At 35.1% G+C, this 12,745-nt stretch overlaps 1 protein-coding gene across 2 annotated transcripts in view; it reads right to left on the reverse strand.

Annotated features, from left to right (window-relative positions):
- LOC150079437 (calcitonin gene-related peptide type 1 receptor-like) overlaps window positions 1–12,745 on the reverse strand; it is a 142,866-nt gene that overhangs the window by 18,241 nt on the left and 111,880 nt on the right. For both annotated transcript variants that reach the window (XM_090383900.1, XM_090383901.1), the window contains 4 exons: window positions 7,079–7,170; window positions 5,833–5,959; window positions 5,593–5,746; window positions 4,148–4,214 (listed from right to left, as the gene is read on the reverse strand). In XM_090383900.1, coding sequence (XP_090240026.1) covers window positions 4,148–4,214; window positions 5,593–5,746; window positions 5,833–5,959; window positions 7,079–7,170 — 440 coding nt within the window. The remainder of the gene's footprint in view (window positions 1–4,147; window positions 4,215–5,592; window positions 5,747–5,832; window positions 5,960–7,078; window positions 7,171–12,745) is intronic.

Here is a 12,745-nt window from a genome sequence, read left to right on the forward strand (position 1 = left end):
GCCTTACAGTAATGTGATATTGGACCGTTAGAGCTATTTCGGCAGTTAAAATCGATAATCGGGAGGTAAAATCAATAATCTCTTATGTTGCAATGAAAAAATGCTCTGTATCTGCTCGATCGGGAGCATGCTGGTCACCAACACTCAATAAGAATTTTAAAGACATTGACATTGTATAAAAACATTATGGGAATCCTGCTGTCTCGAAACTTTACTAGACACGTTGGACAGACAACTTATGTGATCGAGACCCGCTAATATTTCCGGATTTCTGAGTGAAAATTTTCATATTCTTTCCTCTGAATGACCTTTAAGCTGTTCCAAATCCCTAGATTTTCAAATTCCCAAACTATTAGTGAAATACGAGGGAGCGGGAATTTTCCTTCTATACTTCTTCTCTTCCTTTCTCCTACTCACGCTTTTGAAAATGCGACAATGGAACTTGCCTAGGCTGTATATATAGCCTTCGACACGTGCTCGCTTCCCCTTTGAAGATGGTATAGACAAAAAGCTCCATTCAAGCTTCTATATTAGCGGGTCTCAATTACATAAATTGTCTGTCAAATAAGAATTTTAAAAAGAAAGAACTGCAAAAAAAAAGCCCATTCATAACTAGATCAGTTGGTATCGATCTTCAACGGATTCTTAAAGAGATATATATTTTTTGCTACGGTGGAACAAATATATAATAAAATTTATCCATCTAGTGGGAATCGCTATAAAGATTTGTGTTATGCTTCATTCCTTCTTAAACTCTTTGAGAAAGCACTTCTCCCCAGTCTGTTTTATTCTGTTCCATCAACCTTCACAAGTGAATTATCCACGCAGATTCACAGTAACGAATCTCATAACTATAACTTACTTTATTCTTAAGACTTCTGAAACAAAAGTTCAGCCTGTTACCATCTATGAACACCTGGAGGCAATTCTTGATAGTATTGGTGTTCATGACCTCACGTCGTTAGATAAAATCGAATGTGATGTGCTGAGCATTCTCAAATTCCTTCTGCAGAATAGCACTGCAAATGGCAGCTAAAAAGCAGTCACAAACAGGAATTGTTCGTTGTTCGTCGTAGTTACGTTCCTAGAATCTTGACGAACAATGGGACTCGATCAACCTCTGTATGTATTGACTTGTATATGACATGTACGAAAGATGTTTTATTCCAAAGGCACAAACAAGTGATTAAAAAAAGAACAGATATTCATAAGACCAAATTCATTTCATTTCATAAAGTATAAAAATATTACCAAATAAAAAAAACAATTAGCAGCTAAACCTTTTCTTCACTCAGTGTACGTCTTGCCCTCTCTCCTACATAATTGGTGTTCTCGAGTCCCTAACTGTTTTTCTCTTTAGCACAAAAATATCATGTGATGTAAGCTATAAATAAACAACAAAGTCGCCAATTTTCTGCTGGGACTCAGATACTGCGGGCTCAATTGTCTGCTGGGACTCAGATACTGCGGGCTCAATTTTCTTAATTAAAGAAAGAACGGATTTTCGATAGTTCTATTTGCTTTTATTTCTCTTTGTAGAGTTCTTTTTTTTTTAACAACAAATGACATTTAAAGCGATAAAACCATCAGGACTAGCATGAAAAGATTCTTCATTCGCACTTTTGCCAAATTCTTGCTTTATACTCATTTGTAAACCCGGTGCTTTATCCACAGTTATCGTAATACTAATGGGAAAACGTTGTTGATTTATATCCTCATATCAGATAGTTTAAATTTGTCCATTCTTTCGATTACATTGCTCCTTGTTCTTGTTGACTTGTTACATCCATGGAGGCAACGTTTTGTGCAGCGCTTATAAAAACCGCTAATATTTTTGCGAGGAAATCCCATCGAAGCTGGAGGCACGGATAGAGCTGCAACTTCTCTAACCTTAAAAATGAGGACATTTGGGCAGAAAAATCCAGACTTTTTGAAGACGCTTTTCCCTATTGTACCAAAACACGTTCTCTTACAGTCTTTTTAAAAATGCCTATGATAATAATAACACAAAACCTTTAATAACAGTTTATTACGATAATAGGGTAATAACATGTTAAATATTTTAACTGAATATCTCAAATCCCTTAAATTAACAGAATTCACACTAATACTCGCTAAATTCTTATGCGGATTGCTTAACTTGTAAAAAATGATACACAAAAAAATTACTTATGGTATGAATAAAAAAATATTTTTATTTTTCTCAGCGTAATTTATTTGCTATTCTCTACATTTCTTTTATATTTTTCCACTGATGCAATTTTGAATGGAAATCTTTACACAGCAGGTCACTGAAATTGAATTTTGTAAGCATTAGTCCCAGTAAAACAGTAAACGAGTTTCTATCCTTAGACCACTGCATCTCCATAATTGAAAACAAGTCTTTCAATAAATGCATTATGTGGTAGTATGGAAAAGAAAATTTGAGCGATTATTAATAGCTTTGAGAAAAACTCTTCATTCTTACAGTGGCTAAAATAATTATCCCACCCTACATTACAAGGAACAGAAACATCAGTATCTTTAATTTCCCCTACAAATTTGTGAAACCACACTGTTCCATTCAAGTGGATACTGATCTCTTAAAGGCATCCACCTGAATGAATAAACTTCTTCAAGTGGTTTCAACCACATGTTCAAGTATTCAGTGCATGATGAATATAAGTTCTGGATATTTCTTCTGAAAACTCCACATTTCTCTGTATATCCCTCTTCTTGCCTCTTCTCCAACAATTCTTTCACTTTGAGGGAAATGAACTGACATTTACTTCTTTCTGACAGAATATCCCTTACGGAAGCAAGAACTTCAATAACTTCTATTAAAGAATTGTCATTCCTTTCAACGGTCATTATATGTGAATTGAAGACAAATTACAGTTTGGCAATGAACAAGATAAGTGTCACTAAACTCATCTTCATAGAAAAGTTTTAAAATCTTGGAGGGATTTTCTTGAGATAAAAAGAAAAACCTTAGGGCTGGATAAAATATTTATACTCCTTTCAGTTGCAGGTAATAGAGAAAGCTAGCGTGTTGTGATATGATACAGAAGTTTTTTATTGGTAACCTCTGTAAATTCGCAGAATTTTTTTAGGTTTTCAACACGTACAGTGTAGACACTGAAATAATTCAAAATCTTAAGAACAATGGAGTCAATATCTACACCAATTGCATCTGCTCCATGATGGATACAGTTATGCAGAATGTGGGCAGGGTAGCCCACTCCTATTAGCCGCACTCCTCCAAACATGATGTTACAATTATCTTCACCAAATGCAATACATTTCTTATCCAGGCCACTTTTACACAAGGCCTCATAAACATAGCAAGAAAGAGTAGCTGCGGTCTCATCTGACTTGCAATTTAATTCTATTAGCTTAACCTTTGACCCACCATTTTTCCAGTCAAAATAATGCACAAGAATAGAGAAAATTTTCAGAAATCCATGATTAATGGTGTCAGTGGAAACTTCAAAAAATTGCAGAGACTTAACAACTTCAACTGGATTCATTGCTAAGACAGAGTTAATTATGGCTTCAGTCTTGGTTTTTGCACAAGATACCTCCTAGCAATATTTGAATAAAAGAATATCGACTTTAATAATTCTGCTGTACAAGAAATCGATTTATAGCTGTGGTGATGTGCCACTCTATGAAAGGCAAGGGTTTCCTTCAGCAACAAACTCTTGCATCAAGCCTTTTAGGGGCATTTACTAAAAAGGTTCGTTACCTTGCTGCAAGATTTTTCAAATCTAATGGTCTTATGTTTCCCTGAATTCATGTGGATGTCCAGATCACCTGAACTCTTGTGAGCAACCGAGATATAAAGCTTTCTGGACTGCAAACGATGCATTCCGCCACCTCATGTATCCTTCCCCTTCGAAAACCTGAATATTTCATCCTCAAGTTAACTTGCACTTCCTTTTGGCATAATGGGTATTCCTACATTTTAGAACAAAATTAGAATAAGCATCTTTAAATACCACTCGTAGTCTTTCAAACATTGAATGCATCTTTCAATACCTCTCCACAAAGCGACGGTCATTGATTTTTATTAAATGACCTAAGAATTACGCGAGTGATTCTTATGAAATTATATAATTATTTTGAGAACATTCATCCTTATTAATGAATCGAGAAAAATACTTACAAAAGCAAAGCCTGGCTGGAGAGTCCTCTAAGCACTGCGTAACAAACAGTGAGAGGCGAAGGCACACCTGATAAAATAAAAAAAATATCGACATTTGTTGTGGAGTATGCGCAAAGATCATTTACAACCTTTAACTAGAATTTCTGAATAAGTTTTCATTTGTTCAGCAGACAGTTAATAATTTGATTAAACAAATGCTTTTAGCCGTCTTAGTCAATAATTTTTATTGATGGGAGAGATTAATTTGGTTTCATCACAGAGGATGCTTTTAAAAGATATCTCTGAAAATTGTATATCTTTACTTCTGAAAAGAGTAAAGATATGTAATGAAAGCTTAAGAGTACAAAAAAATCATTCGGGTGGAAACTAGCTTAAATATTTGAACATATATGTTAATGAATCATTTCTTCTGACGACTGGTTATTTTTGTGCATGAATAAACATCATTCATTACAAAGTACCTTTAAGCCATGTATAAAACCATAAATTTTCTAATGTCTCGCTAAACTTCATAAGCCTATACCATGGACAAAAGCATCCATGTTCGACATCTAGTAATATTCGTAAGAAAAATCAAATAACTATCCAGGCTATCAAAATATGTCTGTTAACCAGCTTAGGGTGTTTTTCCAAACATTTGCCGATGTTTTTAAATCGGGAACTCGTTTTCCCATTTTAAAACAACGGGATGGAGGAATTAACACCCTACATAAGCTAAGCCTCCACTCCTCGACGACACAAAACAATCAGAAAAGGGAGGTGCCTTCACCTATCAATTATCGCCATCTTCTTCACTTTCATCGAAGTACTTGCCAGTGTATACTATCCTCGACTTCTGCCAATATCATCCTTTTGCTTCGGGTTCCATAATACATGAGGAATATTGTTGTATCCGAAAGAGCAAGAATAAAATATTTAACTGAAATATTTACAAACTATACAAATATTTAAAATATTTACAAAATACTAAACTTCAGTATTTACAAATACTGTATACAATATTCATTAATATACAAAAAACGTTACAATGGAACATCAAATGTTAGACAGAGAATCGCGTGCACGAGGTTGGTGAACGTTATGGAGGCAGTTGTCAATAATTAACTGCATTTGTAGTGACGTAATTGCCTCGCCCTCTTCTCCCATTGGCTCGAATAAATATCACTAGGAAGAAAACTTTTTTAATGTATAGAGAGATAATAACTGATATTAATATAAACGAATAATAATAATAATTGATTATAATAATTATTGGTGAAGTAGAGTAGGTGCCTCTTCTCTATCTGGAAAAAAATATTTGGTGAGGGACAGTTTCATTTCTGGTAGGCTGTTCTTGCGAATGTGTGTGCGAAAACAAGTAATTATCATATCAAGTAATTCAAGTATATCAAGTAATTTCTACATAATATCATTCTATAGTGTTAAGGAGTTAATTATATACTTACCCCAGCCAATTAAGTAGAACCATTTCATAATCTTAGATTCCGACACAAAAGCTACGACCAGTATTGTGTGTAGATAGAGTCCTTCGCAAAACATCCAGAAATAGTTGCACACAAGAAAGTAGTGTACAAGAATGTGAAGAGCTTGGCAGGTGAGCTGAAAAAGGAGAACCGGTTGGTCTATTACAGGACGAAACTTGGAACGTATTAAGATATTACGTGTTAAGAATATAATAATCTTACCTCGTTCTTCATGAGTACATTGGGATTTCGAACTACTTCGGTGTACCAGATGATCCACATGGTGTTGTTGATAATGAAGGATACGAATAAATTTTTGTGGATCGTGGTCCTCGTACATTGTAATGATCTGGATAGTAGAAACCAGAAGATTAGTATCAGTTCAATAACATTGTCTTGTTTTATTTATTCAATGGCAATTTTAAATTATTTCAACATAGTTTTCATATCTTGAAGCTTCTGTTGATCAAAGTAACGGAAAATTGCATACCATATTGAAATATGTATGTCTTAAACGATGCAAAAAAGTTTATGGGAGACTGGAATTACTTCTAAAACTCACTACTCTTTTACAAGAGTGAAAATGGCTGCACCATTTACAAATGCATATATATTATTGGGTGGTTTTACAGCAAATGCATTTTCCAAATGCAAAGAGCAGTCAGCTTTTAAGGTGCATCATCTCTGCATTCGGAAAAGTAATCGCCAAAGACAACTATGTCGCTTGAGACGAAAAATATTGCTTTGAAATTGTTCAGTGTGAATGATAGAAAGATGATGCGAAAGTTTCAGGACCCCCGGGTGTCAGGAACAGACGATTATGAAAACACATTGAGGGGATTCCATCACATCAAATGAAATGCATCGATAATGTTCGTGCTATAACACCACCTGAAACAGAATAACGTGCTAAGAAATATTCTTCACCACCAGTACAGGATTCACCATTCACACTAGCTCCTAGCTTGGCCAGTGGTTATAATCACTGACCTTCCCAGACCAGGTGGAAAGAGCCCCGGTTCAAATTGGGAAATTTGACGGGAGGAACCTACTGAGTAGCCAAGAAGCTTCTAAACGATATCTGCCAAGAAGAAGCAATATTAGTCTACTCTACTGAGGAAGCGTTGCTTATTCGCGGTAGTGCAATAACAGGCAACTGGTTGTGAAGGCAACGAGTTGCCGGTTATTGCGCACTAAGGAAAGCTTTTTAAAATGAAATCATTTTATATGGAGATAATTATAATTTGCAGAAGTTGGCAACGTTCCAATGAATAAAATAGTGATAGATTGCTGTTTTTTCAACCGCCATCTTGATTCAAAATGGCAGAGGTCGATATCATTAGTGTAGATTACTTGAATGTTAGATTTTCATTTTAATCCATGCTTTTTTTATCATATACGTTGACAAATTGTGTTAACTGAATGGTTATGGTTTCGCACACCGTGCTCATAAAGAACATTGACTTACCTGAAGTAACAGAAGATAAACAGGGAAAAAGTGAGAGCAATCAGGGAGACACAATAGCCAGCTATGTATAGATTGTTCACTTGTTGGCGAAACTACATCACAAACAAAATACAAATCGATAAGTTTTTGTGACAATTCAAATATAAATTAACAAAAGAATTATGGAGAGTATTTCTTAAATTAGTCCAATAAGTGCTAAAGACAACTGGTTGTAAACTCTAACCATCTACAACGTACGTACAATAAGAATAAAAGATTGGAGAAACTCTCTGTCCTTGACAAACCCAGAAGATATAACAAAATAATGGTTGTAACTATTGTTGTTAGTGCTCAAAATATTACTCATTTTCAGATAAAAACTGTTTTGAGTTTTTATGGCAATTTTAGATCGAAAGGCTTTTAGATCGGCTTTTAGATCGAAAAAATAAAAAAATATTATAAATATTTTATCACTCTAATTGAAATTGCTTTAAATAATCATTTACTAGAAAAAAATCATCCATTTTTAAATAACAGGCTTTGATATCTGCAGTGATTCTGCAGATATAAATAGAGTCGTGATATCGTGACCCAATTTATTTGCTTGTTGTACATGCACTGTGATAATTTAAAATACATTAGTTGTCAAAAATAATTTAAACATCGATAAAATCCATTATGCTATAATGGACGCCAAATTTCTGATATGTCCATGCTAAAATTGTTAAATAAAATTTTAAATTACGATAAATTTTAAATTACGATAAATTTTATCTGTTCACATTTAATCCACCAGAGAATTTTTAAATTTTTCATTGGTGGCCATTCTAAATATTGTCGAGGCCATCTTGTTAGTTAACTGCAGAACAGATTCCAATAAATCAAAATCAAAGCGGGTAAAACGTTGGCGATTGGCAAAGTTTGGTACTTTTAAGAGCGAAGAATAGATTTCTTAAGAAAAATAGCAAAATGGTAATGATTACAGGAGATTACACAGGGGAGGGAAAGAAAGAAAGAAAGTAGAGCGCACAGAGTAACACGAATGGTGAAAAGTAAATAGCAGGACGGAATGTGAGTGAAAAGTCAATCTCAAGAGATTGTGGAACATTGGAAAGAAATGTTGAAACTTTGTTGAGCGAAATTCTCGGAGGTTTTAAGAGTTTTCACAGAATTATTTTAATTGCTTCTGGCTGAAGAATTGGGCTTAATTTGTGTGTGAGGAGGTAACGATTTCTATTCTATTCAATGTCTAAGAGCTCATCGAAGTCGATACTTTGATTCTGATATCGGAGAGTAGTCGGGCCATAAGCACAAGACGCTGTTAGAATTCAAACTAAAGTTTGGCTTTGAAGTCTACAGGGGGGAAAGTGTCGTGTTAGAAGAGGCGCTTACAGAAGAAGAATGACTCTCCATCGCCCCACTGACAACTGCAAATAGGAAAATTCCATCACTTGTCTGCAAGACACGTATTTTCGCTTCGCACTTTCTTCCTTTTGTGCCAAATGACTTTACTTCCTAACAACGTCATTAACGTGCCTCGAACAGCGATCGTTGGACAAAGATGTCTACCAGAAACAACCGAAGAATCCCCTTAAAAGGCACGACAACGAGAAAAGCGATGCAATAGACGTTCATGTTTATTCACATCGCTGTCTCTATGCTTTTCAGGACGCCCAGGAGAACACGCACAACTCATTTTTCCCAATGCCTAAGTGAACAGGATGGACAAATCATTTATTCGTCGCTGCTAAGTGTAGAAGCGGAGGTATCTTCAGTAATTGACAGTAAGGAGGAGGAGAGATTATGTTGGCAAATTGGGTAACAAAAGATTAAATTATCTCGAAATCGAAGTGCGGTTTCATACGGTTAGATATAAAGGATCCTCCCTCCAACTTCTTTATCTGGACTGACAAATACGATATTTCAATTTCTTTTCTTTCTTCTTTCTTTCTTTTTAAAATATTTTTTCGAATTACCATTAATATGATTTGTGGTAGAATCGGATATCTTTTTTTTATCAAAAAACATTTATGTTAAAAAAATGAGAGAAAATAATACAATACAAACGAGAAAAGTAAAAACATAAACTTAAATCAGTCAGTTTAATTCATAATTATAACATGGGTACGTCGGTACCTGGAACTACATTATGCTATCAAAAGTGCAAGTCTAATACTTCCCATTATTTGTAGCTCGCACCACATTGGGAGAAAAGAAATTTATTCTACTGAAAGCAGTTGTTGCTACAACGCGATTTACAGAAACTGTTTGCATAATTAAATAAACATGACTGAATACATTTCGAGTTCTGGAGCATCTGTTCTGTGTTGGACGAAGAAAAGGTAAAGAACAAAGAGGCAACAGTTGTCACCTTGTTGTTTACTTGGCAGTGTGTTAATGCAGGGGGGAAAGCTACGCCATATTATCGTTAATGGAAGAGTTTGAAGAAGGTTTTTATCGGTACCAACACGACAAATGCATCTTGATACAATTTTTGAATCTCTCTCAATATTTTTGAAGATAAGTGTATACGTTAGACACTTCTTTTGTATCAAATAACTCTTTTATGTTTCTAAGTCTGTCAACAGTCTTGGTTGTTGCTGTAGTTGGATTTTTAGGAGTATCAGAGACTAAGGCCTTATTGCTTCGTATATGGTGTCTGTATATTGTGTGCTTTCTGTGGTCGATTTTCTGTTTGCTGGAGGAAAAACCCAAGTTTCCGGGACGATAAAACCATGCTACCCTCTCCTGAGACCAACTAACTCAACCACGTTGTGAAAAAGCCCTTAAAAATTCTTCACGTATTCGACGTGACTCGAATTCCACCCGGTGTCAGGAGGATGAATATCAAATAATCACATACCATATCAAAAACTCATTACTTTATACAATTCTCTTCAAATTATTATTTGTTTTCTTAGGACCATGTTCATAGCATATTCGCTGCAAAGGATTACATTTTCAAGCGAGTGGGTGTAGTCATTAAGATTTGCCAACAACGCCAGAGGCAGGGAATTAGATTTTACGTCACTGTACTGAACTTACTTAGCACACAAATTCTGTTTTTTTCCAACTTTTTCAAATATTTCATCTTATTCGGAAAATTCAAGCGCGGTTTCCATCAGACCACCCACCAACAAGGCTGAAACTTTTCGAAGATAATAATTACAAACTGTCTTATCTGGTAAAATCTTTGGTGAATTCCTTTCAAAAGAAGCGAAAAGCTCACTGACTCGGAAATATCTTAAATGACGTACTTCTTGATGTCCAAACTCTATTTCCTCAGTGCGAAAAAGTGTCTTCTACTTCTTCATGGCTGAGTGTATTCTATGGGTAAGGTAAATTCCCATTTAATAAAATATCGAATTATAAACAAAAAAATACATTACGCAAAAATGGCAACCACTTTAACTATGTTCATCTACACGCTTGTTTTTATTATAAAAAAATAGTATATTTAGGGGTTTAATAAAAAAATCTTCACGATACTGCAATGCCAATTTGTCTAGTGATATTAAATTTGGCGTTCCACATTCTAATGGCAAATAAATCCCTCTTAAAGTTGGTAGATTATCTTTAAACAAACTTTTTTTAGCCTCATTGTAAGTGATTTTGTAATGAGAAGAAGATTCTTAAATCCTCAATTAAATTTATTCTGGGTAGAATACGACTATAAATTTCATAAATCCTAAATAAATTATTGGGAATCCTATCCATAGTTTTGCTGATGATAAGAGAGTACAATCCATCTTTCAGTTTGAGGAACCTTGCAAGAACAGCTTCAACTTTGCGAATGTCCACCATAAATTCCTTAAATGCTAGTCCAGGTAATTATCCAATGCGGGCGAAGGAAACTTAGTTAACTTCAATCATCCTAAAACTCAGTCCCGTCTTATTTCTCACAAAAAGAGCTATTGCTTCTATGTCCCTCTTCGACTTCACTCAAATTTCAAGACAAGAATCCATATCGCTATTGGGGATCACCCCGGCTTCTAATTTCTCTTGTCATAAATAAGCTGCAAATATTGCTTCCTCTGCATCGAGAAAAAATCGCTTTTCTTCGTTTTTGCCGTTACTTTTCTTCTAAACAGCTTCTCACTGTGCAAACATGAAATCCGCCTTATCATGGAACATTGTTTCCACAACTGGGGTTGTGGAAGACACTTCCATGAGCACTCTTCTTCTGATCTGGCATCTGCAATTCTCCCACTCTATTCAAACATAGTTTGAGCATGTGCCTATCTAGTCAACACCTATTCAGTGTTCAATTCCAAACTCACAGAACTATCTTTTTCGCTTTCTCTACTTCTTAATGTTTGAGAAATACATATGAAAGAAGATTGTTCCAGAGAACGAACTTCAAAAATGAAAATCTACAGAACTCAACAACTCTCTTCGCAGATTTCAACCCTGCATAATACCAAGTACGTTTTGTTGGTTCGTATCATTTAGCTGACACTATGAAAACCATCTCACAACGGAAAAACAAGGAACTCATATTCGTTTAGGTTTGGGCTAAAGAAGTATTTTACAAAACTTGCCTAAAATTCTCGATGAACCTGAAATAAAAAAATAAAACCATTCAGATCAACCTGCTGACCTATTTGAAGCAAAAATCTATAGATTGCGTGCCCTTCCAGCTGCAGAGATCCATGGACAATTCAAGATCAGATCTACTGATTTTCGCGAGGACTGCTTGGAACTGTTTGCAGGCAACGCTAGACTTGAAATTCAATTAAATCATCTACTAACAAAATGTCAATAAAATCTACTTTAACTAACTTTGCCAACCGAAATTTAAAGTGAATAAATTAGTGAATATAATTCCTCTGTAAAATCAGCAGGCCATGAATTTTTGTTCGAAGCTAAAATAAATCCGCTGATTCAGGAGGGCAGGTGTGCTCTTTATTTCAGTAAGCACACAAATTTAGACCGTAAATCCTAAGACACAAGGACTATTTCACCATTCGAAAGCTAATAATTCCACGGGCATTGGTAAGAGGTAATTATGGATCACGTACACCCACGTCATTAAGGGCTTCAAGAAACAACAACTGGCCAAGGAGATAACGTAATAGTTCAGTTAAATACGCCAAACCTTGTCCAATAGGATTGTAAATGCATTATAATAATATTACGCTGTAATAAGAGGAGCAACTGAAAAGCTACATGACGTTAAAGGGCGGCTTTGGATAAAATGAGAGGCTCAAACATATACATTAAAAGCTCGGTAATCAGCTCTTAATCTCCATATCGAACATGAGGAAATTCTGGGGGAATTTAAAGAGACTTAAAGTCCGCGTCCGTCTATGGTAATTGGCAAGGGCACTGGATGGAATGTATTTTAAGTAACAGACGAACGTGGGATGCAGAAGGAACATGTTACTTGTAGTTATTACTTCATTCTCTTTTTTTCATATCGATTAGAGCCATCAGAGAGAGGGGGGGGGGGGAGAGCATTAGCTCATTTCGTTCTGGAGAGTAAGTTGACGTGCACTCTCGAATTATTTCATTTTAATCCAAATTGAAAATAGAAACGTTTTCAAATTGAACATGCATTTTCCGTTTGATCTATGCTTAATTACAAATTATGTATATTAATAATTTTAAAAATATTCGAAATATACACTGGTGTGCAAAACTTAAGGACCAACACTATTTCTAAAGGCTACTACCACAAAATCTTTA

Source organism: Mastigoproctus giganteus, chromosome 10 (assembly GCF_048544385.1).
Source record: "Mastigoproctus giganteus isolate SK-2022 chromosome 10, ASM4854438v1, whole genome shotgun sequence".
NCBI lineage: Eukaryota > Metazoa > Arthropoda > Arachnida > Uropygi > Thelyphonidae > Mastigoproctus > Mastigoproctus giganteus.